The sequence below is a fragment of the Dermacentor albipictus genome, chromosome 1 (assembly GCF_038994185.2).
Source record: "Dermacentor albipictus isolate Rhodes 1998 colony chromosome 1, USDA_Dalb.pri_finalv2, whole genome shotgun sequence".
Lineage (NCBI taxonomy): Eukaryota > Metazoa > Arthropoda > Arachnida > Ixodida > Ixodidae > Dermacentor > Dermacentor albipictus.
In genome coordinates this window covers 192,785,337-192,812,827 of record NC_091821.1, presented here as the reverse complement: position 1 = coordinate 192,812,827, position 27,491 = coordinate 192,785,337, and the positions used below count along the sequence as shown (strand labels likewise).

Here is a 27,491-nt window from a genome sequence, read left to right as displayed (position 1 = left end):
ACGCCCGGCAACGTAGGAATTAAACCTTCTCTGCCCTGTTTAATGGGGTCGTATATTGTCACAGAGTGCATGCCCGCGCCCCTCTCAAGATGGCCGCCATTGCCGCAGCAGCAGCAACGCCGCTTGCACGGCGATGGAGAGGAGAGGTTCCCATTGTCCCTGATCTCGCCAGACCGGTTTGGTCACGTGTGTCGGCTGAGCGCGGCGGAGGGACGAGGCGGCTCGGCGAGCGGGAGAGCAGCTTGGAGGACGAAGGAGCGGGGTCGTGCACCGGGAGACAGCTGAAGATGTGGTCGGCAGGCTGAAACCTCCAGGCCGAAGTCTTCGCCGTTCGACCGACAGACGGTGCAAGTCCGTCAGGATCTTCGGCAGCGAGGTACCAGCAGCCCGACGCTCTTCAGATCGGGATCTCGGCAAGCACGCCCCAGATAAGCCTCGTATTCCAGGCCGCTCTCAGAACTTTCCGCCGGACTCTCTTTTCTAATCGCGTTTAATCTTCCATTTGTTTATCCGTCGCGCGCTAATTTTGTATGTTCTGTTAGTGTAATGTTTGACGTGGTTATTGTCGCGTATATTTTGTATTTGTGTCGCGTATTTTGTTTGTTATTTCGCGAGTGTTAATAGCTCCCACGTGGTGGGCTTAGTGTCGCGCGAGTGGCGTCAGGGCGGGTGTTGTGTGACCCGCACGCCTTCCGCGAGCTAGGGCCCACTACTTGTAGCTGTATGTTCTTTTTCTTTCATGATGTCTCGCGCATGATTTTATTTTATTAAATTGAATGTGTGTGTCGTACGTCGCCTCCCGTCTCATGCCTCTGGTTCACGGTCGATCAGGCGTGGACCTTATCGCCGGTCAGCAGTCGAACCCTCAATAAACGCACGCGGGGTGGGTTTGTTGTCGCCCCATCCCCTCCTGTTCGGAGAGTGCGAATTCCCTCACCACCAATCTTTGACATACATACATCGGCTGTCGCTAATTTCGACTAGTTTTGAACACTCAACTAGCCTCGAACCAAGCGAAACTTGAGGCCAGACCACACACCTGCTTGCCAGCGCACGCTCACTCATGGCTGCTCTTGGTTAGATGCATTGATAGACACGGAAAATTTAAAAGTAGATGACACAATCCTTGTTAATTTGGCTACTAATTAAATTCCTTCGACTCGTGCCCTTTCGTGTTGGTTCAGAGTTCGTGTTCTTTCGGATTTGCTTGGGACACAGCCCTTTAATGACGCTAGAGTGAATTTTTATAGAGTTAACTTTTTTCTGCAGTTCTCCAAGTTTTCTATGTATAGTTGAACATTTGATTTAGGACGACATATTGTTTAGTATTCGCAAGAGCAGAGTACCTGCACTTGTAAAACATATGCGGCCGTTCTTTCTTTTTTCATCGTCCTTGTGCAACAAACATGTGATGTTTTATTTTTTCTTGTAGCATCGTTAATGACAGATTTCACAGCTTGTATCAGTAAGCTTTGAATTATTAAAGTTTGAAGAGTTTGAACCAACTGGTTCTTCCAGCAAAAATGTGGGTGTAGCAATAATAGTTATGTGATTTGTAAAACACCTATATCACTTGAAACTAATATTGAAGGCAGAATTGGTTTAGGCGAAGATTTAACGTAAAGACAATGTGCAAGTAGAAGAGAAGACTAAGTTGAACACATGCTCCCGTGGAAACATCTTGCTCAGCGTAAACATGTGCAGCTCCGGAACCATACACGGCCGAATGAAACATGGTCTATCGTACACAATACCCATACTGGGTGCACTAACCCGTTGATGAACAAAAGTTTATTTCAATATGCAGCATGACGGAAACTTTGGCATGCTAAAGGACTGACAAAATATCCGAAAGATGTCAGAATAAAAAAAATATTTATTCATTGCTAAACAATGAGGTGTTGCTCCAGAGCAACATTAGGCACCTATGGTACAATTTTACAAGGAAGGCCTTGAAAGAATTGCGGCTTCGAAGCAGGCCTCGTTTTGAGAGAATTTTCTTTCTTTCTGCGCTGAGCCGCCACGTGAGCACCAGAAGCTCCCGGCAAAGCTACGACCGGATCGCTTCGCATTTCTGCGTCTTTCTCTTCGCATGGCTGTTCATCGCCAAGGATGCTCACAGTTTCAACTGGACAGAAATCAATCAATTTTCGATCATCTCTAGGATTATAGTGAGGGTCACCCTGGTCACTGTGGAAGTCAACATAGCACAATTCGCCATCTGGAACGAAAATTAGCTGCTGAATTTCTTCGTCAGTTAGCCACCTTCTTTCTTTCGCCGTCGCTATCCATTTATAAAAGACAAGAAATAGTACCCTATGAGTAACGTTTATTCTGTTCTGTAGAATGAACACTATGTTATTGGTCTGTGTTACCTTTTGTCCAGCGGGAAAATACTACAAGCAGTCTTCCGTCCTACGAAGAACAGCAGCGTGCCCGTGAGGATCCGCGTCCAGACAGAGGATAGGACCGTCATTTCGACGGTGTACATACCGTGAGCTACGTCCAAGAGTCCAAGAGGGACATCAAGACGTTCCTGAGCCACGTGTTCGGTTACTGGATCAGTCCTATCCACTCTGTGTCCATCACCATTGCAGACGACTTCAACAACCATCTCATCCCACTGGACGGAAAGTGGTTAGTGTCGTTCCTGCTGGATATATTCGGCATTCAATGTTATGCATATTTCAATTTACCAACTACGCGTCATCGGTAATATATACACTTGACGTCGTTCAGCCCGTGACCGGCTACCACAGTGATCATAAAGCGGTGATTACTATGGTAACAAAATAAAATAAAGATGGTAGAGTTAAGAAGCGACATGTATGTGTCTTTATTCACTCAATCTAGCAATCACCGTATACATTACATGAATATAGTCATCACTATACACGCTATACATCACTACCGCCTGGTTAATGCGAGCGCCGCGCTTCCCTAGTCAGTTCGAGCTTGGCCATGGATGAGAGCGAGGCCAAGCTTTTTCGCAAATCGCAAATTCGATTTCGCAATTTGCAAATCGTTCGCAAGAAAGATTTTTCGGAACAGGCGAACCTTACTTTTAATGTGAACGGAATTATTAAAATAATCGATTCCTTAAAAAATTCGTCCTCGTGTGGTACTGATGGCATTAACTCCAAAGCTTTGAAAAGCACTAAGCACATTAGCAGTCTTTTTTTAACGCTAACATTTCAACAGTCTCTCACAACGGGATCAGTCCCCACTGACTGCAAAATAAGTAAAATAATTCCCATTATTAAAAAAAGGTGACCGTACAAATCCTAGCAACTGCCGTCCAATTTCCATAACTTATGTTTGCTCGAAACTGATGCAGCACGTTATACATTCCCACATTGCCACTTTCCTGTCATGTGCCAATTTATTTCATCCTAATCTGCACGGATTTCGCAAAGCTCATTCTTGCAACACACAACTTGTTCTGTTTCTACACGATTTGCATTCTCATCTCGATCGTAACATCCCCACTAACGCTCTCTTTCTGAACTTTGAAAAACCTTCGATAAAGTGTCACATATTCTTCTCCTGCATAAACTCTCGCACCTTAATCTTCACCCAGACATCTTTAATTGGATCCGTGAATTTCTAACCGAGCGCCTTCAGTTTCCTTCCGCTAACTCGCTCAATCCTACCTCCTGTACTATCTTATGTGCCCCAAGGCTAGTCCTTGGACCTCTCCTCTTTCTCATATATATTAATGACCTTCCACTTGACTTATCATCCAACATACGGCTTTTCGCGGTATGATTGCGTTTTATACCGACGAATAACAAATTCTTTAGACTCCTCCGCTCTTCAGGAAGACCTCCATATCCAGGCATAGTGCACCAAATGGTGCATGTCCCTCAATCTCAGTAAGTGTTCTCACGTGTGCTTTCACCGACGTCGTAATTATGTAGTACCTTCCTACTCCCTTAAGAACTGCACTTTAACACAGTGTGAAACATTTCAATACCTAGGAGTGCATATATCTAGTGACTTATCTTGCACCCATCGTATCGATCAGTTAACTAATTCCTGCAACCGATTACTAGGTTATCTACGCCGTAACTTGTCCTCAGCATCTCCCTCAGTCAAACTACTTGCATATAAAACGTTAATCCAAACTAAACTAGAATATGCTCGTGCTATTTATGACAACCATCAGGTTCTCCGCAGCCCTCTTCTGGCTGACCAACTCTGGGCTGCCCAGCAGGCCCACGATGCGGGCGAGAGGCTCCGCCTTCTGGTTCTCACGTGAGAGCGGCCCGCTTCGTGAAGACTCATGATCCGCAGGACTTCATTAAAGTTTTACCCTACCATACAATACCATCAGGTTAATATGATTAACACCATTGAATCGGTTCAGTACCGAGCTGCCAGATACATTTTGTTCTGACTACTCCTATAATACAAGTGTTTCAGCCTTGAAAGCCAGGTTTAGTCTTCCCTCGCTAGCCTCCCGCCTCAAATGTGCTCCTCTCCTTTTATTTTTTAGGTTCTTTCATTTACAGCCCACAGGCAACCAAATCATTCCAGCCCATCGTTTTTCCCGCCACACGCATCCTAATGCTGTGTATCTACCACGCGCCCATTCCACTACGTATCGACATTCTTTTTTTCTACACACAGCCCGTGAATGGAATACCCTTTCTTCTGACATCGCCCTTCATCACTGATATTTCTCGTTTCAAAGCTGCCATCGAAGACCAAGTCACATTACTTAACCCGACACGCCGCTTTTCTTTTTCTATATGTGCCCCCCCCCCCCCCCCCATCATTTAATGACCTTTTCATGGATCTTTGAGGTATAATAAATAAATTATAATAAATAAATAAAAAGCTCGTACTTCTCTGAGCGTTGCGCGGGAGCGGAGGACTTTGAGCCGTCGTCGTCAAGTGGCGTCTGGCCACCCCGCGGATATCACCCGGCGAACTGCTTCACTCGAGAGGGTCTGGAATGGAATACAACAGGCGTCGCACCGTCAGCGACTGCGTTGGCGCCCTCTCCGTTTGTGCTTTGACGCTGCACATGTTCGCGGCGTCTCTTTGCATGTCTAGCAGTTGCGCTTTCCCAGTGGCACAACAGGCGTCGCACCGTCGAACGATGCGTGTCTACCCAAGCGTAATCGCAGTCATGTCTAGCCACCGACCTAACAGCAGTCATACCTGGCTTAACGATGATTGTATACCTAAGTATAATAACTACAGCTAAATCAAAGGTTAACCAAGTTAAACGAAGACTTAACTAGGCTAAACCAAGCTTTCGCTTTGCATATCCAGGGTTATCTGCAGCCAATTTTTATCGTATCAGGGCAAACTTGGCTATTAAAACTTTGATTATGTATAAAGAAAGCATGTTGAGAAATCAGCGTTTTGTTTTAACGCAATTCTGCTACTCAGCATAGCATTCTTTTGCCCGCCATATTTATCGGGTACGTCAATGGGCAGAATGGCAAGCCGTCCTGACTCGATGTTTGTTAGCAGCGAATGAATCTACATACATTGACACGCGTACATTGTTTATCATTTGTTTATACTTCCTTCGGGAGACCGCCCTTCACCCGCTAACAGCAGTGAGGAGCACGGAGCCCACGGGCGGCCCTTAGGCAGAACGCTCCTACGAGGGGCGCGGCTTTGCCCTTGCTGCAGCCTCCCAGTTTAGGTTTCGCGCACTTTGATTGCCGAAATTCGGCGGGTAATCGCCCTTTGCCGGATGAATGAATGAATAAAGCCTTTATTTTAAGGAAGGGGATGGCTCTAGGCCGCTGTTGGCGATTAGGAGGGAAAGGAATGTGGGTTCCCGGATTGTTGGCTGAATCACATCTTCATCTCAGTCTTTCATCTTCCGCTTTATGCAGACTCAGGTGCATGTTCAATTCCGCCGCTCTCGCATGGGCTGGTCGACCCCTTCTACACTACTCGAAACAGGCTACTTTGTCTGCCATATGTCGCAATGATTTTCTGTGTTTCAGGATTAGTTTGTATTCCAATTCCTAGTGTTTTTATGTCTCCATGTAGTAAATGTCGAATGTTGGATTTCCCTTGTGAAAAGGCTGCGCAGCTCCAAATGAGGTGCTGAAAATCTGCTCTGCATGACTCCTGGCAATGTGTGCATCGAGTATAAGTGTTCGCAATCGTAGCTTCTCTGAGTTGGTGCGCCATTTCTCAAGTATGTGTGATGTGTATGCAGCGTTGGCCATAACCTTATTTAAAAAAAAAACCTCTTGAATGCGAGTAAGCCCGCCCTTGTCGAATAAAAAGATTGATATGCTTGTTCGGAGATCTTGCTTCAATTTCCCGATTACGATAAGCCCACTGTATGTAAAAGTTTACAGTGAATTTTGTTAATTAGTGATTAATCACCGCGTATAACCCGTCACGCCATGGTCGGCACCGCTGACGGCATCTCTCCGAAGGAACCGTCTTTTTATTTGAGACCGTGCACCTTTAAATTTTATCTACAGCCTTCGTGGAAACAACCGGCATATACAGGGTGTCCTACATATGCTAAAATTTGAAAATGTGCGAGTGCCACGTAGCTGGACCGAATCAAGGTAATGTTGTTTGCCGTCGCTTGGAGCAAGTCAGATATTTTTTGCAGTTTGCCTAATTACATAATCGGTTATTACTAATTATTGAACTTCTAAATAATATAATCAGACCGAAATTGTCGATCAGAAAATTGTAGGCCATCATGAAAAATTCCCGATCCATCTTTCTGTTGCTCACTAAACGCTACATAAAAGTTTTTTCCAAGCTTGAAAGAAAGCTCGATTGGTAAGATCATCACACGCTAAATGCGAAGACGTGGATTCATATCCTACCAGCGCCCAGGGGTCCTATAACGTAAAACCATTCCAATCTGTTTTTATTCCAATCTCCGGACGTCAAATTTACGTAACCATCGACGCAACCATCGGGCGGTAACCAGCAGGGTTGTTTGTGCGTGCACGGTAAGGCGCACGGTGCACGGTAAGGCGGCAAGGTGCACGGTAAGGCGTGCAACGGAAGGTAAAGAATCCCTCTAAAACGGATGTCAGCAGAGATAGAGTGGACAGATCAATGCCGTATACGCGCTGAAAAGTCTCGGTAACGTTATACGGCCACACAAAATCTTTTAATTACGCAAATAAATCCATACTCCTCGGCAGCTCCGAGTAGCCAGGGCTTCAGAAATCGCCGGACAGCCATCTTCCATTCCTTTCGGAACGGGGCAATGCGCGGCTATTCAGAAAAACTTTCAGTTTTTGTTCGGCATATTGATGCGTCTTAAACACGTTCACGTCACTTTGACGCGCTGAGTTTTCGCGGTTTTGTGACTTCGCGTGACAGACAGGCAAAGTGGGTGCAGCCCGATAAGGTTTGACCAATAGGAATTGGTCAAACAACGCCTTTTTCGCTAATGGAGAGAAAGGCGTCGAATCAGAAATTATTGTTTTTCTTCCTTTCGGTCTAATACTGCATTATCAGCGTGCGCATATCATAGCGTACGCCCACTGCAGAGCAAAGGCCTCTCCCATACTTCTCCAACAACCCCGGTCATGTACTAATTGTAGCCATGCCGTCCCTGCAAACTTCTTAATCTCATCCGCCCACCTAACTTTCTGCCGCCCCCTGCTACGCTTCCCTTCCCTTGGAATCCAGTCCGTAACCCTAAATGACCATCGGTTATCTCGCCTCCTCATTACATGTCCTGCCCATGCCCATTTCTTTTTCTTCTTTCTTCTTTCTTTTTCTATATATATATATATATATATATATCATCACCCCACAACAGACCTATCTTCTAACATTTTTTTTTTAAATTCTTGCTTCAAGGATCGAAACGCACTGTCAGTTCGCTCTTGAGCGCGATGGAAGTACATGAAAGCCGAGACTCGACATACTGTGAACTCGTTCCACGCAGAACACACGGACAGCTCCGGCAAAGATGGTGACATCAGCATCGCTTATTTTTTCGCAAACTTGCGCTGTGCAGGAGCCAAGCCGCTGACGTTGTGGCTGGTTCCGATTTCTCGAAAGACGGTCACTCAACAAGGAGTGCCTGAAGAGCATCCGGTAGACAAGTAAATAAGCCTCTCCACAGGAGTGCACACGCACTCCCGTATAGTTTTCGCTGTCTGCTATTTATTTTTGCGCATGCGAAGGTTCCAACGACGTACGTGGTTATCTGCCTCGGTTGTGGAAAAGCGTTAGTATGCATATTGTGGCTTATCGTATTGTGGCTTGCCACAGCTACAAGATTTAAAGGAGAGGCGCCTTTATAAAGAGCACGCGCTGTTCTCGAGTCACGTCTAGTCTTCCCACACTGGCTTTGCTGCACTCTCATCGGAACTCTGCCAACATGAAGGTTGTTCTTGCCCTCGCTATTGTCGCACTCGTCGGCTTCGTCAGCGCCGACCCACCATTTTCCCTCTGCGGTGAGCGAAGACTTGCATTGTAGTGATTCCGTAAAACTACAGGCTGTTATACTTTGATGGGTAAGAGTGTACTATGACGGATGAAGCAAGCAAATAACAATAGACGGCTCTTATTGTAAAGGTAAAAAAAATTAGGCTCACCCGCAGCGCTAGCCCAGTGGCCTTGACTTTGCGCTCATGAGCTCGTGGTTGCGAGATCGACTGAGGCTGCCGCGGCAGCATTTCGATCAGAGCGAAGCGCAGAACGTTTGCGTACTTAGCTTTATGTCCACGGTTATGGCATCTTGTTCGTCAAAATATTTCCGGAGTCCCCCCAGTGCGGCACGCCTCACTATCAAATCATTCTATCGGCACGTACAGCCCCAAACTTTATTTTAAGCCTTAAGACATGACTGTCTCTTCCAGAAGAGTTGATTGTTGGGCTGGTTGTTTTTTTTCATAACTGAACAAGTAAATTAGCGCAATGAAAACGTCAGACACAAGAAAGATGGACAAAGCCAAGCGCTGGTCTTTCTCCACCTTTCTTGTATATGTGGTTTTTATTGCGCTAACTTACTTGTTCAGCTGCCTTTTCTAATTTGACACAGATAGAACGACAAGAAAACGTTGTAAAGATACCACACTGCGATCTCAATAACAGCTTCTCGCAATGCCTCAGATACGTAAATAAGCTAAGCCACATGTAGAGAATGCTTCCACGGCTAGCCTCTGTGGACGAGGGTGACGTTTCCCATAGGCAGCGAAACCGGCCGCGGTAAAGTGCAACAGATTATCTGCTCAGGACGTGGTTCGGCGCCATTGAATGGCGAACCACCCGTCTTCCAACTGAATCAGGGACAGTATCCGTCCCGCGAATGCGCTTTTAGAGGCTCCCGGAGTATTGCTTTCTTTAGTACGACACGTTTAATGCTTGGTCCCCCATCAGAAATGAAGAACCTCACACCAGCACACGCGCCTTTTATTTTATGAAGGCAAACGTCAACGTAAGCACAAGCTTAATTTGTAGCTAAGTCCTTGCATCCAACTCCTGAGAAACGCTGTAAACTGGGCTTAATGCAACAGTTTCCATTCCTGGTCAGGGCCGAAGCGTTCCCATAGGTCCGAAGCGCCACGACACTCTTGTACCATGTTTTAGGTGCATGTTAAAGAGGTGGTAAAAATTAACTAGAAGCCCTGTTCTACGGCGTGACTCTAACCCATGGTGCAGATTCAGAGACCTTAAACCACAAAATTGTAGCGCCCCATACATGGAAAGACGTAGAATATAATAAGGAAACGCTGATTTGAAGCTGGCCTATGTACACGCACTTCGTACGCAAAAATATATGGCGTGTTAACGCGTACATTTAGCAATTTTGGCGGAATATTAGATAAGTTATTGTTTACACGCCCTGAACTAAACAAAATAAGATGTATAATATCTGCCACATGTGCATGTGCTATGTCGTTCCCTAAGTAATGGGAACGGACTACTAAATGGAAGCTCTATGCAGTGATAACACTGAAGTAGATGCTACATATAAACATGTCTCACTTTCAGGGGCGACAACCGAGCAAAGGCATGAGCTAGTAACCTGCGTGCGTACCAACGTCAACGAAGCGGTAAGTTGCGCTAAAGAGTTTGCTACATGACGCCTACATCCTACATTCTCTTAATCACTATGAGTGCACAATTCCAGCTCATTTTAGACTTGACCAGACAATGCTGGTAAGATAATCTTGTTTGCGTACGGAACCTTTTGTGAACAACGCTGATGAACGTTTTTTGCAAAAGATCGCTTCCGACAGTGAACTGCGGACGGTGAAATATGTTGCGTGTAGCAAACGCGTTTACAGAAGCAATTCAGATTGACTTCGTGTCTTTCGGAAAGTACGGACATCACGTTACGAAGTAAAGAAACATCTCATTCGCTTGCATTTCCTGCGACAAATGCATCGCGTTTAATATTCTTACCTCCGACTGTGTTTTCACCGCCGTGCGCAGTGTTCGAGTGCCTGCAATTTGTCGCACTAGCGCTCCTCGAAGCATGCACAAAGTGGCAAAAGTCGTCGCATCTGCCTTTTCACTGCACCGCAGAGTACTCGCATGAGTGATCCTAACATCCGGCTCGATACTCGGGGCCCTATAACGTAAAACTATTCCAATATGTTTTTATTCCAATGTCCTGACGTCAAATTTGAGTAACCGCCGACGCAAGCATCAGGCGGTCACCCGCAGGGTTGTCTGAACAAACCAATCAAACGCACTCCTCGTTCATAGGAGGTCACTTTTTTTTTGCTTAAAAACGAATAACATTGCCTACACTGAGCGGCTTGGCTTATTTAATTGGCTCACAACAGGCGAGGAGCATGCTCAAGTGAAGAGGAGTTTGATGGGGCCGAGCCACTGCATTGAAAATTGATAACCCGATAAAGAGGGTGGTGCCGGAGTCTGGGGCCCTATAACGTAAAACTATTCCAATATGTTTTTATTCCAATCTTCTGACGTCAAATTTGCGTAGCCGCTGACGCAAGCACAGGGCGGTCACCCACAGGCTTGTCTTAAGAGACCAATCAAACGCTCTCCTTGTTCATAGGAGGTCACTTTTGTTTGCTTGAAAATCGAATAACATTGCCTACACTGAGCGGCTTGTCTTATTTAATTGGCCGAAAAGAGCCGAGGAGCACGCTAAAGTGGAGAGGGATTAGATAGGGCCGGGCCACTGCATGCACTGAATATCGATGACCGGATGAAGAGTGTGGTGCCGGCGTCTGCGATTGGTCCGCTTTCTCTTACTTAGCTTGCAGTGGCTCGTCAACAATCGGGGGGGGGGGGGGGGGGGGGGGCATGCAACGGAAGCTTAAGAATGACGCTAAAACGGATCCTCAGCAAATAATAGTTGGCAGAACGAGGTCGTAAACGCGCCGAAATTTATTGGGTTACTAGGAATAAGCCATAATCAAACTGCAATTTGGACAAAATCTCAGAGGTCCCCATATAGCGCTGGTGAAGCAGCTTACAAACATTGTCCAGCTATAGTACACGTGGACGAAAGTGCAGCTATGGTGAAGTTTGCTTCCGCGTGGGGTACATGGGACTGAAGTCAGCGCGATAGGAAAGCGTTTTTCAACAGCCAAGCTTTTTTGAAGCTATTACCCTGATAGCGGCTCGTGGTAGCTCAGGCTTGGTTTCAACTCTGGACGTTTCAGACGCAGGGCCTAAGTTTTTCGCTCGTATTTGCCCATTCGGGGAACGTGTTATCTAAGGATGCTGTGGTTCACTGAATACTTGATTTCTCTGTCTGCTTGCCTCCATAGCAATGCCGGTGACCTTGTAACTCACCGCGTTTTCGTTCAACAGATTCAGTGCGCCTGAAATCCAAAGACCACTTTCCTTGAAGTACCAGCATTGCTACAGTGAAAATTTGGAGGACAAGAATAACTCGATTACTTTCAAGTAAACATGGATGCTCAGATAGAAAAAAAAAACCTAGGTAACGATGAAACATATTAGGCGGTTGCGAAAAAGGCCTAGTAGGGGACTAAGCGGCACCATGATGCACCGCGAAAGCTGTACAGAATTACTTAAGGGGGCAGTGAACAAGGGGACCACCTTTTCAGACCAGGGTTAGCTGCTTCAGCTCAAAAACGCTGCAATCAAACGTTAGCTGCTTTTTTTTATATATCACAGATTCGCTGCTCCCACATGTCAAGGAAGGAAAACGGTTGGGCATATCTTAATTTAGTGATACGCTAATGGAAAAGACGAACCTACATCTCCACAAGGCTTTGAGAATTAACAACCGCTACGCTCGTATTATAATCTCTAAACTTGAGATTTGTGCGAAGACGATGGAGAATCATTGGCGAATGTTTGTGGAGTAGATATTTGATGCGGCGAAAATAGACATGAATTTTTCTTCCGTCCGTCCGTCCGTCCGTCCGTCCGTCCGTCCGTCCGTCCGTCCGTCCGTCCGTCCGTCCGTCCGTCCGTCCGTCCGTCCGTCCGTCCGTCCGTCCGTCCGTCCGTCCGTCCGTCCGTCCGTCTGTCTGTCTGTCTGTCTGTCTGTCTGTCTGTCTGTCTGTCTGTCTGTCTGTCTGTCTGTCTGTCTGTCTGTCTGTCTGTCTGTCTGTCTGTCTGTCTGTCTGTCTGTCTGTCTGTCTGTCTGTCTGTCTGTCTGTCTGTCTGTCTGTCTGTCTGTCTGTCTGTCTGTCTGTCTGTCTGTCTGTCTGTCTGTCTGTCTGTCTGTCTGTCTGTCTGTCTGTCTGTCTGTCTGTCTGTCTGTCTGTCTGTCTGTCTGTCTGTCTGTCTGTCTGTCTGTCTGTCTGTCTGTCTGTCTGTCTGTCTGTCTGTCTGTCTGTCTGTCTGTCTGTCTGTCTGTCTGTCTGTCTGTCTGTCTGTCTGTCTGTCTGTCTGTCTGTCTGTCTGTCTGTCTGTCTGTCTGTCTGTCTGTCTGTCTGTCTGTCTGTCTGTCTGTCTGTCTGTCTGTCTGTCTGTCTGTCTGTCCGTCCGTCCGTCCGTCCGTCCGTCCGTCCGTCCGTCCGTCCGTCCGTCCGTCCGTCCGTCCGTCCGTCCGTCCGTCCGTCCGTCCGTCCGTCCGTCCGTCCGTCCGTCCGTCCGTCCGTCCGTCCGTCCGTCTGTCTGTCTGTCTGTCACCAAATTAACCTCTTGGCAGCTTTAATTATCCGTGAACCCTTCAAAAGCTTTGCAGAAATTGCAGCGCTTCCCTTTCTACTAACTTGCGAGTCCAGACGGGACATAGATAAAACTTTGGAGAGGAGGGAGGACAAGAGGCAGTTCAAATAAAATGGGGCGGGCAAGATAGGGAATACGTGACGTGAGAAGGCAAGGAAACCCGGCTACTATACGACCGTGGTTGCGGGGAAACTGGATAAGCTTAAGTTCAAGATACGGCACAGCACGTTCCTGCTATTTCTGAAACATAAACAGCCTGCAAGTATGTAAAGCAGACAACTTACGCAGGGCGTGCTGAAGCAGAGCTTTAAAGAAGAGAATTAAAGCGGTCGTACGTCAAATCAACACTTCCGTGCCCGCCACGGCAGCTTTGCGGCTATATCATTGCTCCAGGTCGCGGATTGATTCAGAGCGCGGCAGTCGCATTTCGACGGGGGCGAAATGAAATAAACGCACATGCACTTAGATTTTGGGACACGTTAAAGAACACCACGGTGCCAAAATTAATCTGGAGTCCACCACTATTGCGGGCCCCTTAACCCGATCCTGGTTTTGGCACGTACAGCCCCATAATCCAATGCAAGTTTAATACTTCTGCCACAATGCGATGATCCATGTAGGCAATGACAATGCTCAACCCTATCAGAGGTTATACACAAACACCTCTCCATTTGTTTTCTATGTACTTCGTAGACAAACAGCAGTGGTGCGCGCAAGGTAACATTTAACGTCAACTCACCACTCTGGTGTTGGATTAAACGTTGAACAAATTAAACATTCGCTGTCAACGTCGCCGGCAATTATCGGTGATCAAAGCAACGAGCACAGAAAGCTTCGCTTACATCGATTCCCACAGTGCGTGGGATCTGCGTAATATTTTGAGCTCTGGCACTTCACAGGCTGTTCAAGATGGCTTGAGAAGCACCGGCTTGATACAATTATGTCTGGCCGTGACTAAAGCAACATCACTGTCATTAACCATTGCATGTGCCGATATAGTTATTTCAAAACTTTCTTCCGTCTTGCAGGCGCCGTGCCGACTCCAAAGCCTAACCTGTTCGAAAGTTGCATTCCTAGTTGTGTAGTCATCTTAGCGCGATGTGTCAACACTAGCTGTAAAGCAACCAATGAAAAGTGCTTTTAAGAAAGTTAGTGGGGCCAATATTCGTAACAAAAGCAATACTGTGCGCTCAACGCTATGGTGCTTCTTGCAATAACTGCTGTCCGTACTCTATTTATTCCCTAGACAAATCAGAAGCTTACAGAGGTGAAGGAGCGCCTTCATTGCGAGGACCTGGACTGCGTCTTCACTAAGATTTGTGAACACAGCCATGAGACTCGCGTAAGTATGCCTCGACCACGCTCGCTAACCTGCATCTGCTTGTTCCCGCTAAACGTTTTTCCAATGTTTTGCGAGGAGCACACACGTTGTTGCAAAATTGGAGGTCCGAGTAGCCATGGTGACTCCACGGCTGTAGTGTTGAGCTTCGGTCATGTAAGTAGTTCTACCACGTGACAATATATAGTAGCTTACATGACCGAGATCAGCTCAGAAAAGCCAGCAATAGGATCGTGCTTCTCGCTTAAAAGGAATGCCTACCGTTTTTCCAGGACCTTGTGCTGTGTAGCGCAGTAGAAAACGTACCATTTGAAGTGTCTAAAGACGCATTAGTTTCTCTGTAAAGCGAGTAGAAAATTTTAAAACAGACTTTCCCATTGGCATAGTCTTTTCTTAAAACTCTGTACGGACGCCCATAACCTGATTATATACAAGCCTCGAGATTTATGCTCTGAAACGACGGTCTGGTATGGTTCCTGTGCAATCATCTGTATTAGCTTACCGCTTGTTACGTTTCCGTGACCGGTTGCTGCGAATAAAAACGGTGAGAGAGCACTACGCGCACGGGATCGTCAATACAGGGCGCTTATATTTACGTTGATCGCTGCCGGTGTCTACTTAACACCGAGAACGACTCGCTCACGAGGTACATGACGCAATGTTTGATCACTCCAATACTGCCCGCTGTGGCTTCCAGTATACGGGAACCGGCGCACTAGAACCTGCACACATTGCCCGAGCGCAAACAATGCCAAATAGTTGAGTTCTTGGTGCGTCCGGCTTGCGATCCATATTTCCGAGATTGAATTAATCCAACGTGCAATGGCGATGATGCACAAAGTTTTGCAACAATGTTATCTGTAAGCTCACATTGTATCGATGCTTAACAGTAAACTTTTATAGCTGTATAATATATTGTCCTAAATGTTATAGTGATATCAGCTCTTCCTGCTAATAATTATTTCGTTTTACTCTATCATATCATATTTGTACTATTGTATGCCTTTTTCTTATTCTATATCTCCGTCACTCAACCTCCGTAGCTTGCCTGTGATGTTCAAATAAAAAAATAGCCAATAAATAAGTTAGCAAAGGCTCAAAGATGGACGACAGAACATAGTGAAGCAAGGGTGCGCCGTGCCCGTTGTTTTATCGAAGCTAGTTGATTGCATATAATTAATGTCCCTCTGCGTTGCTTGATAGATACAGTATGGGACAATAGTACAAATTTAATGTTCTGTCCAAGAAGCAATAACTACGATGTGCACAATGTTTTCATACTGCTGTTTTGATGCGGCATACATATAATTCATTTATATTTTATTTCCAGCAAACACAGTCGAACGCCTTCCTCTCGGTAAGTGGGCTCTACTTTTGCAGTTTTTTTTGTTTTTTTTTAGAATAAAAAAATAAGTAAAGTTGTAATGTGTGGCAGACACCTATTTCCAGTCTGAGACGTCAGACGTCAAAACACTGTGTCCGGTATGGCCTGTGACCTTCTTGGTTCTTTGTCGCCATAAAATATAAATGAAACGAACCGAAACTTTGTAATATTATCAGTAAAATTTATACAGAGTTATTTAGATCGATAGCCTAATTGACTAGTGACTGGCACAATACAAAGAATGACTAGCGATATCGCACAAATGGCTGCTAATAATAAGTAATATTTACTAGTGAAAAACAACTGAATTCAGAAGCGCGCCCAATGAATACTTCTGTAATAGCTCTCTCTTTTTTTTTCGTGAAACCTTTGAGATAAAAAAGAATAAAGTTGTGAGATGTGATACTCTGCTAAGCCCATGGAGGCCCGGTTCTCCAAGACTCACTCCAACTTCTCTAAAACTCGCATATCATGTTACCTCATTTCCTCATTCTAATTCTACCACATCTAATTTTTCCGATCCGATCCGAACCACACTTGGAAAATAATCGAACTGAGTGAGTTAAGTGAGAAATGTCAAAAATACACATTCATTTTCCCTGTTATTAATATGCTTCCATTATTTTTTTTTTCCTTCTAGGACGACGTCAAGGCCCAGGTTCGTGCTGCTCTGACGACGTGCCGGCCAAGCCGCTGATACACCTCTGCAATAATTTATCGCTATGGCACATCCCGATGAACATTAGTAGCATGTACCCGTAGGAAATATTAAACAAATGTGTTAGATCCATCTCGAAACATGTTCTTGCTTAATGAATATAGACAAATGTGGAAAGCAGGCTACATTGTAGCTGGCTATCCAAAGATACAGGTAAACAATTGGAGTTCCGACTTTCTCCGTAAAACGCGCGTACGGTGTGGTCCTTTATGAAAGGGAACACGCGATCGCGCGGTCTGTGCTCTGCGAAGGCTGCTTAGAGCGCCAGCAACAGGCAGCAAAGGGATGGATGGATGGATGGCTGGATGGCTGGATGGATGGATGGATGGATGGATGGATGGATGGATGGATGGATGGATGGATGGATGGATGGATGGATGGATGGATGGATGGATGGATGGATGGATGGATGGATGGATGGATGGATGAATGGATGGATGGATGGATGAATGGATGGATGGATGGATGGATGGATGGATGGATGGATGGATGGATGGATGGATGGATGGATGGATGGATGGATGGATGGATGGATGGATGGATGGATGGATGGATGGATGGATGGATGTTATGAGCGTCCCTTTTGGAACGGGGCGGTGGGTTGCGCCAGTAAGCTCTCGCTATTATACTGCTTCATCTCCTACCCAAGTTAAAAAAGAAAAAAAAGAAAAAAAACAATATGAACTCCCACAACCACATTTTCTGACCCCCTATTGTGAACTTTGTTTCTGTACGTCACCATTTTTGTCGTTTCCCTACTTTTCTTCCACCAATCTTCCAATCGCGTCTTACTAATCTCTATTGCGGACATGTTTACTTTTCTCCTGCTCTCGCTGAACCCAAGGGCTTCAAGGAGGCCGGTGGTGCCTAAATTGACCACTGGGCAGATGTCTCACATTCTAATAAAACATGCTCCATCGTTTCCCTAACTTTACTGCCAGCAAGCACATGCTTCTTATTCCTTCTTATATCTCGCTTTGTAGGTGCGTGTTCTAAGCCATCCTGATCTCGCTTCGAAAAGTAACGAGGAAGCACGTCCGCTTGTAGCGCCATCTATTGGCGGCCAGCATAAGCACACACGACTGTTAGGCAAGCGACTGTGGACTGCCTCCCACGCCAGATGGACGCGCAATAGGCGCGCGGCCTGCAACGCAGCGTCTTCTGTTAGTAAACCGCCTTCGGTATGCTAGCACATTGGATACGTGGAAGGTCCAACATATGTCCGCTACTTAATAGGCACTCTCAGCGTATTTTAATGCGTAAGCATTCTTCGGCGAGTACCGCAGCAAGATCTGCCCGCCACGCGAGATGTGTAATGCCCTGTATCTGCACAAAAATGCGCAATGAACGAAGTCACGGCATTGAATCATTCTAATAATGTAAATGTACATGATTGGTAGCTTTATAAGCGATGAGGAGCAAATGAAAAAAAATTGATTTGAGAGAATAACCATACAGGTACATAGGGTCCACAGAAAATGCATGGGGATGCATATAGTAGGGGTGGGCCAATTTGAAATTTGGGTGTAGGCCAACATAAAATTTGGGAGTGGGCCAATTTAAATTTCGGGATGCGCCAACCTAAAATTTGAAGGTGGGTCAACTTAAAATTTTGAGAAATTTGGAAGTGGGCCAACTTAAATTTGGGGGTGGCCCAACTTGATATTTGGGGTTGGGCAACTTGAAATTAGGGTGTAGGCCAACATAAATTTGGGGGTTGGCCAATTTAACTTACAGGGTGGGCCTGCTTATGATTTGGAGGAGCGCCAACTTAAATTTGATGGTGGGCCAGCTTTATATTTGGGGTTGGGCAACTTGAAATTAGGGTGTAGGCCAACATAAATTTGGGGGTTGGCCAATTTAACTTACAGGGTGGGCCTGCTTATAATTTGGAGGAGCGCCAACTTAAATTTGATGGTGGGCCAGCTTTATATTTGGGGTTGGGCAACTTGAAATTTCGGTGTAGGGCAACATAAATTTGGGGGTTGGCCGATTTAAATTTCGAGGTGGGCCTGCTTAAAATTTGGGGGTCGGCCAACTTAAAATTTTGAGGGTGTGCCAAATTGATATTTGGAGAGAAATTTGTAGGTGGGTCAAGTTGAAATTTGAACGTGGACAAACTTAAATTTGGCAGTGGGCCAAGTTGAAATTTGAGGGTGGGCCAACTTAAATTTGGAGGTACGCTTAGGCACACTTTGACAACTCCAGTATAGCTTCTGCGTACTTTTTTGAAGTACGGAGCCCTGGCTACCCACTTCTTCTATAGCATGAATAAACCTCATCAGATTTGGAACGGTTAAGGAGAGAAGTGCACTGAAGTGAAACTTCAGCTTAGGTAAATAAACGTAATTATTTTATTTATTATTCAGGCTTAGTTATTTCTGTAATGACTACGTTTGTCTAATTACGTAATTAATTAACCTTATTTAGTTCTGGCGAAGTCATCAATATCTATAATTTATAATTAGGATTATTTAATTAGGCATAAACAATATCAAGGTACGCCTAATTCTTGATTGGGCTCCGTTGATTCCGCCTTAGTCACTTTTGATTAGTCTAATAATTTACTATAAATTGATTTTAGTTAGCCTCAGTATTCATAATTACCCTCAATTCATCGCCGTTACACTTAACTATTGTTATTGTAACTAATCTTATCAGTCTTCATTAACCTTACTTACATTTATACCTCTCAGTACTTAATATATATAGTTAAAATCCTAAGTCTCATTCATCATACGTAGTCATAAGGCAATCTCATATACACCTCCGCAAGACCTCATGCATACCTATTCATGCAGTGCATCGTGTCACGCGTTACAGACAGAAAAATGAACTGACGGACGCACGGACAAAGTACTGAGGGAAGAATCCCTAGAATTCATCCATTCATCATCATCCTGGTTACGCCCACTGCAGGGCAAAGGCCTCTCCCCTACTTCTCCACCAACCCCGGTCATGTACTAATTGTGGCCATGTCGTCCCTGCAAACTTCTTAATCTCATCCGCCCACCTAACTTTCTGCCGCCCCCTGCTACGCTTCCCTTCCCTTGGAATCCAGTCCGTAACCCTTAATGACCATCGGTTATCTTCCCTCCTCATTACATGTCCTGCCCATGCCTATTTCTTTTTCTTTATTTCAACTAAGATGTCATTAACTCGCGTTTGTTCCCTCACCCAATCTGCTCTTTTCTTATCCCTTAACGTCTCACCTATCATTCTTCTTTCCATAGCTCGTTGCGTCGTCCTCAATTTGAGTAGAACCCTTTTCGTAAGCCTCCAGGTTTCTGCCCCGTAGGCGAGTACTGGTAAGACACAGCTATTATACACTTTTCTCTTGAGGGATAATGGCAACCTGCTGTTCATGATCTGAGAATGCCTGCCAAACACAACCCAGCCCATTCTTATTCTTCTGATTATTTCCGTCTCATGATCCGGATCCGCCGTCACTACCTGCCCTAAGTAGATGTATTCCCTTACCACTTCCAATGCCTCGCTACCTATTGTAAATTGCTGTTCTCTTCCGAGACTGTTAAACATTACTTTAGTTTTCTGCAGATTAATTTTTAGACCCACTTTTCTGCTTTGCCTCTCCAGGTCATTGAGTATGCATTTCAATCGGTCCCCTGAGTTACTGAGCAAGGCAATATCATCAGCGAATCGCAAGTTACTAAGGTATTCTCCATTAACTCTTATCCCTAATTCTTCCCAATCCAGATCTCTGAATACCTCCTGTAAACACGCTGTGAATAGCATTGGAGAGATCGTATCTCCCTGCCTGACGCCTTTCTTTATTGGGATTTTGTTGCTTTCTTTATGGAGGACTACGGTGGCTGTGGAGCCGCTATAGATATCTTTCAGTATGTTTACATAAGGCTCGTCTACACCCTGATTCCGTAATGCCTCCATGACTGCTGAGGTTTCGACTGAATCAGACGCTTTCTCGTAATCAATGAAAGCTATATATAAGGGTTGGTTATATTCCGCACATATCTCTATCACTTTATTGATAGTGTGAATATGGTCTATTGTTGAGTAGCCTTTACGGATTCCTGCCTGGTCCTTTGACTGACAGAAGTCTAAGGTGTCCCTGATTCTATTTGCGATTACTTTAATACATACTTTGTAGGCAACGGACAGTAAGCTGATTGATCTATATTTCATGTCATTGGCATCCCCTTTCTTATGGATTATGCGTATGTTAGCGTTCTTCCAAGATTCCGGCACGTTCGAGGTCATGAGGCATTGCGTATACAGGGTAGCCAGTTTTTCTAGAACAGTCTGCCCACCATCCTTCAACAAATCTGCTGTTACCTGATCCTCTCCAGCTGCCTTCCCCCTTTGCATAGCTAGAGAGGGCAGCGGTGGCGTAGAGGTAGAGTATCCGCCTCGCGTTCAAGAGGTCCATGGTTCGAATCCCGGTGCCACGCAATTTTCCACCGGATTAAAAAAAAAGAAAAAAATCCCCGTGTTGATAAATTGCATAAACAGGTCTGGAGTGCGGCCTGATCCCGGTGACCAGAACCGGTAACGCACTCCCTCACCAGAGCAGGATTGGCCACCCTGGTGTAGCACTTGGCCACATTGTCATATATGAATCCACCAATCCCTAGAATGCTTACGCATTAATATAGGTACGCAAGGAGTACCTAATAACTACCGGGCGTATGTTGGCGCTTCCACGTTTCCCGTGCGCTTGCGTATCCAGCGCGGTTTGCTAACAGCAGACGTTGCGCTGCAGGCACCACGCTCTTTGCGCAACAGTCACGCGATGATGGGAGGTTCCAAATAACAGGCGCTTGCCTATCGGCCATGCCTGGTTGTTCTGGCCGCTAACAGATGACGCTACAAGCAGACGTGCCTGCCCTTGCTGCCACTTGCTGGCGGCTCTAAGCAGCCTACGCATAAAATCCCTTCATAATTTGAAAGTACCGCCACTCTTCGAACTCGACAGCGCGAGCTCCTCGCCCCTTGCGCGTCCCCCCCCTCCCCCCCCCCCGTGGCAGCCAGGCTTGCCCCCGTTTTTCTGCACGACGATTGGTCAGACACTCTAAAGCTGGTTAAGAGTCTGGTGATCAGCCGGGTTACCTACAGTCTCCCGTACTACAACCCAATCAAAAGCGAGGTTCAGCAGATGGACGCGATCATACGCAAATCATACAAAACCGGGCTCCACCTACCACAATGCACATCTACGGAGAAGCTCTTGGCACTAGTAATTCGTAACACATTCGAAGAACTCAGAGAGGCAGAACATGTTGCTCAGCTGCGCAGACTTCAACAGACTCCGTCTGGCAGGAAACTTCTGCAGAAGTTGGGATGCAGCGAACAGATACAAGAAACCCAAAGAACCGCGACTATCCCGGACAATATACGAAAAACAATCAAGGTGGCTCCCATTCCCAATAACATGGACCCCAACCTACACGAAGAACGCAGGAAGGCGAGAGCCGAATACATCCAAAAGTCCCTAGCTTCCCAGGCAACAACGGTATACGTGGACGCAGCCACATACACCAGAAGGGCGAGACAGACCAACCCCAACGCAGTAGCGGTGGTGATAAACTCGGATATGCGAGAAATCGTCAGCGCATCTCTATGGGACTGCACGGTAGTCGAGGCTGAAGAAGCGGCCGTCGCTCTAGCGGCAGCGGAGGGCTATCGGACTAGGCGGTCCTTAACAATAGTAACCGACTCCCAAACAGCATGCCGAAACTATATGTTCGGCAGAATAGGTCACAGAGCGCTCCGCATACTCCGCTCAGAAGATCCCCACACAAAAAACCCAGAAAAAGAACAACCAATTAGAAACACAATAATGTGGACGCCGGGTCACACGGACGTGGAAGGCAACCGTGAGGTCGACAGGGTAGCTCGAGGATACACTGCATACCGAGCACCCCCCGCCAACGACCTCGAGGAAACCGAGCCAGACCCCAGAGAATACTCGGCTATCCTAAACTACTATAAGGGCAGCAGGAAGCGGTACCCCTCGCCGCATAGCTCTCTCACTAGAGAGGACTCCGTAGCTTGGAGGCTGCTACAGACGGGTGCATATCCGAACTTAAACACCCTCAGCAAAATAACACCCACACAGTACACTGACAAATGGCCATGGTGCCAGGACACACCCACGCTCTACCATATAACGTGGGCCTGCCAGAAAACAAATGCGGCACCAATAATACCAAACCCGAGTGCGGAGCAATGGGAAGGAATGCTCTCCAGCGACCGTCAGGACGTCCAACTAGGGCTGATCCGACGGGCCCAGCTGGCAGCGGCATCCAGCGGAGCCCTGGACTAGGGTAAGACGGCCATTGCCAAGAAGATGGAAGACACCATCTGACTCCGCGAAATTCATAGAATTTTCTAGAGCTAAATAAACGTTTTTCCTCCTCCTCCTCCTCCCTGCCGTTGCTCTTGGAAATGCGCGGATCTTGTGTGTTTTTTTTTTCGTTCGCGCCATTTTTCTCCTCAGCTCGGCTGGTTCGGCCCTTTAAGTCGGCGTAGCGAACGTTGTACGCTGTGTTTACTGCTCTATGTGCTAGCGCTAAACCGTGCTGTTGCGCATATAACCGCAGTAAGAAGCCTGAAGGTGCACCTTATGCTTTTTTTATGATATCACAAGGAAAGCGTGACGGCTTGCGCAGGAAGCAGTGGCTGCATAACATTGGCCGGAAGAACTTTGTTCCAACAAAGAACAGCGTTGTTTGCGAGGTGAGGCGTCTTTCTTATTGCTCGTAGTAAAGCATCCCGTAATGCTGCATATTTTTCATTCTTCCGGCCTGCTCACCAGCGTTTTTGTTGCAGCAATTTGTACGTTGCATAGAAATGCGGTTGTCTTCAGTATGGTTAATATTCTGCGGCGGTTCTATCACCTGGCACGTCGCCAACTGTTGTTATTCAGTCGGAAACGCAGCACTATAGATTCTGCTTTCCGCTGTGAAAAATTACGTGCGAAGGTATAGCCTCTCGATCGCACATTTCGCGATTGTTAGGATCCGCTGCCTGTTTTACTGAAAATTGAAATAGCGGCTTGTAGAGGAGCTATTATTTCTACCTTACGTCGATCTGTGCGTCAGATACAATGAATTCAAGCCCTGGAAAAGTTAGTGGCAAGTATGCCCGTGGTATTGCAGGTGATAAGCGCTAGCTAGTCCACCTTGCGTTTAAGTTTTAAGGCGAAAGCCTTTAGATCTCTGTTTCATGGTGGTGTTGTGAACAGAAAATATCACGTTACCCAAGGAAGGCCAGAGGCGACCCAAAGCATGTCCACCCCTGTATAAGAGCATGATTAGCCAGGTTAGCTAATGATTCATTAGCGATTGAATTAAGGTGAATTAGGGAGAATTAAGGTGGATTAGAGTACATTAAGGATGATTAAGGTGGATTAAGGTGCATCATTAAGTATTAAGGTGTATGAAATAGGATTAAGGTGAATTAGGGTTGAAGAAGATGAAGAACGACTGAAGAACATAGAAGAAAGTAAATGGGCTGGGAGAATGTTCGAGTGTTTATACAGGAAAAACATTGATTCATAGTGGAGGAAGAGAACTAGGAAGCTTACGAGCAAGCACGTGTTCGATATATTAAGTATCATGGCCACAAAGAACGTCAAGCGCAAAGCCAGAGAGGTTGAGACAATCTCATGTCTGGCGGCAATGGAAAATAAACCTGCTATGAGTAGCTATTTAAGAGGGGGAAAATCGTGGGCCATTCCACTTTGTCATCATCATCATCATTTATAGATCATTAAAGGCCCCTGTCGGGGTATTACATAAGGGGGGAGCACACGTAAGAAAAAAGAAACGTAGAAGCAGTCATGACTGAAGTAAGAAACAGTAACAATACCATTCAGATGGGCAAAGAAGGTGTAATCAAAAGACTGTCAAATACAAAAAGTAATAATCAATGCATTAAAAAAAGTGTGATGTGGTAAAAATAAGTCAAATACGTTAAGCATCAATGTTCAGTAAGTTTGTTAGTATGTTTCGAAACTTGGTAGGGTTACATTTTATTACTACGCGGTCCGTTAAACTATTCCATTCTACAATAGCTTCCGGCAAGAAGGAGCTGTTGAATGATTTAGTAAAGCCGTGAAGACGTTGAAGACTGAGGTAAATTGTAATAGAGCTCTTGAAAAAGGCATCAGCGTGAGATTTTTCGGCGATGTGCTAATGATTGGATGTGGAGGAATGATTTCATGTTTCTAACACTTAGCCGATAGTCGTACTTGGACGTAATAAACCGGGCTGCGTGGTTTTGGACGGCTTCCAGTAGTTCAACAAGGTACGCCTGATGGGGATTCCATATTGCCGACGCGAATTCCAGTTTAGTACGGATAAATGTTTATATGCTAGTTGACGGATCACACGGGGTGATGATGATAGTTACCATCTTATGAATCCCAGGGATCGGTTAATGGAAGTAACCAGATTTTAGATATGTTCTGATTATGTAAGCTTGCCAGTGAAGATGATACCAAGGTACCTGTATGACTGAACCAGCTCAATAGGAAGGGAATGCAAAGAGTAAGACTATGACATGAGAAAGTGTTTCCGCGATACGCGCATGAACTTACATTTTTTGACGTTTAGCTGCATGAGCCACTCTGTGCACCATTTTTCAATTGTAGTGAGATGACGCTGTAAAAGCAACTGATCATTGTAAGAGTTTATACGGCGGTACAGCACGCAGTCATCGACAAAGAGCCGGATGGATCACGAAGTACCAGAAGTGAGGTCAATAATGAAAATTAAAAACAAAACCGGTCCAAGGACTGAACCTTGCGGTACTCCAGATACTACTTCGGTGACTGTAGAGTGACGGTGTCCAATCACTGTCAACTGTGATCGGCCAATTAGAAAGCGCCGGATCCAGAACGAGATCAGAGGCTGTAGACGCAAGCTGTTCACTTTGATCATTAGTCGTTCGTGAGGTACACGGTCAAAGGCTTTCGAAAAGTCTAGATAAATTACGTCTGTTTGGAAGAGAGAATCAAGGTTTAAATGGAGGTCAGTAGTGAATTCAAAGAGTTGAGTTTCAAATTAGTGTCCTGGTCGGAAGCCATGCTGGTTACAGAAAAGGAAAGAGTTAGCTTCAAGATGAGAGGCAACATGAGAATAGATTATGTGTTCAAGAAGTTTGCAGGCAATACAGGTGAGTGATATCCGGCGATAATTCGATGGATCAGTTCTGTCGCCGCTTTTGAAAACCGGGACAATTTTACTTAACTTCTAGTCGTTAGGAATACTACTGGTAGTTATGGACTGCGTAAATATTATTTGTAGAATTTTACTTGTAAGCACCTTAGTGCTTTTGACGACTTTAGCGGCAATGTTATCCGGGCCGGGAGCACTGGAGACATTGATATTATCGATCAGGGCTAAAATGCCCTCAGATGTGACGTCAATTGAAGACATGCAGGAAAAGTTGCAGCCAGGAAGGGTACTTCTATTTAAGGCGGGTTCTTGAGTGAAAACGGAAGAGAAATAAGAATTCATGACATCGAATCGATGATCAGTAGAGACAGGTGATCCATCAGGATATGACAAAGTTATATTGTGAGAAGCACTGCGGTTCGTAGGTAGAAGTTTCCAAAATTTCTGTGGGTTTTCACGAAGGATACTAAGAAGGTCGATATGAAACAATTTATTTTTTGATTGTCTTAACAAATTATTGTATTGGCGGAGGCGTGCGAAATACTTTTCACATTTGGAATCGCAACCCGAAAGTTCAGCTGCCCGAAAAAGGCGCTTCTTTTTGTTTACGAGCTTCCTGAGGGAGCTGATAAACCATGGTTTATCGACATCGCCCCGAATGCGGACAAGTGGCACATATTTCTCGACAAGAGACAATATCTTCTGTTTATAAAGTAGCCAATTGCTCTCTACACTTCGCGAGGAAGCGGACTGCTCAGAAGACAAAAAAAAAAGCATCCAATTCCTGATTTATTTTCGAGAAGTCTGCTTTGTTGTAATTACGGATATATTTTGTTGAAGGCTACTGGTTGGTATCTGAAAGGTCAGGTCAAATAACTCCATATTGTGATCACTTAGGCCATCAATACACAATAATGATTGAACAGCATCGGGGTTGGAAACCAAAACTAAATAAAGAATATTGGTACCGCGAGTCGGCGTAGACACCATTTGTGTGAAGTTAAATGTTAGAACAAGATCAACAAATTCTTTGGATAGCTGAGAAGATGCTGCCATTTTATCCCAGTTAATGTCAGGAAGGTTAAAATCACCGCAGAGGATGAAGTTACTTTTGGGAAATGTAGCAAATAAATGCAAAAGGAAGTTATGCAAGTCTTTCGTAAAAGATTTATCGCAGTCGGACGCACGGTAGCACGCGATAATAATATTTGTGTAAAAATGTAAAGACACTTTAACGCAAATAATTTCTTGTTCGTTGTTGATTGGTATAGCGGAGGAGGACAGATCAGATTTAATCAGTAAGAGATCACCCTTACCCCCCCCCCCGGCGGCCAACCCTGTCAATTCTGAATGCGTTGAACACGTCACTGGACAAAAGTTCTTAGGTGTCTATATCACTAGTAAGCCATGACTTTGTAAATATTGCAATATCGGCAGAGCTGTCATCAATAACGGCTTCTATTAAGTCTTTTTTCGGAAGATAGCATCGTACGTTTCCCAGAGGGAATGAAATGCTGTCGTGTACTGGGACTTTAGGCTGGTGTGAATGTGGCCATGTAGTGTGGCAAGATAACGGCCAGCGAGTTTTCGGTGAACGCTACGACTTTAGTTCCCTGACGATATCAGTCACGGAGTCGTAAATTAATAATTTGTTGTTCATGGCTAGCTTGTCAAAACGAATTTTAAAGGAAGTGGACCGAGCCCCTTGCACACGGACAAAAAGTTTTTGGCGGGCTATTCTGACACGTGCCGAGTAATCTTCGCGAACTGCAAAGGGTGTATCCTTCAGCT

At 45.5% G+C, this 27,491-nt stretch overlaps 2 protein-coding genes across 3 annotated transcripts in view; one reads left to right on the top strand and one right to left on the bottom strand.

The window, feature by feature from the left end:
• Positions 1-4,945, bottom strand: part of Crz (Corazonin) — a 42,653-nt gene extending 37,708 nt beyond the window's left edge. Inside the window, exons 1-2 of one of the 2 annotated variants that reach the window (XM_065426682.2) lie at positions 4,851-4,945; positions 2,494-2,650 (exon numbers count right to left, since the gene is read on the bottom strand). In XM_065426682.2, the coding sequence (XP_065282754.1) occupies positions 2,494-2,614 (121 nt within the window). In that variant the 5' untranslated portion in view covers positions 2,615-2,650; positions 4,851-4,945. Of the gene's footprint in view, positions 1-2,493; positions 2,654-4,850 lie in introns of both variants that reach the window. The other variant, XM_065426681.2, reaches the window with a different exon arrangement.
• A 3,320-nt stretch (positions 4,946-8,265) lies between these two features.
• Positions 8,266-16,619, top strand: LOC135897973 (uncharacterized). Its single transcript, XM_065426684.1, has 5 exons — positions 8,266-8,423; positions 9,964-10,025; positions 14,345-14,440; positions 15,768-15,794; positions 16,462-16,619. The coding sequence occupies exons 1-5, from the start codon at positions 8,348-8,350 to the stop codon at positions 16,516-16,518; spliced, it is 318 nt and encodes a 105-aa protein (XP_065282756.1). The 5' UTR covers positions 8,266-8,347; the 3' UTR covers positions 16,519-16,619.
• Positions 16,620-27,491: the final 10,872 nt, after the last annotated feature.

Bases quoted from the DNA above. Each gene is read 5' to 3' on its own strand.
- LOC135897973 (XM_065426684.1), top strand. From the start codon at position 8,348: ATGAAGGTTGTTCTTGCCCTCGCTATTGTCGCACTCGTCGGCTTCGTC. The intron at 8,424-9,963 runs GTGAGCGAAGAC...TCTCACTTTCAG, and splicing joins CCCACCATTTTCCCTCTGCG to GGGCGACAACCGAGCAAAGG. The intron at 10,026-14,344 runs GTAAGTTGCGCT...TTTATTCCCTAG, and splicing joins GTACCAACGTCAACGAAGCG to ACAAATCAGAAGCTTACAGA.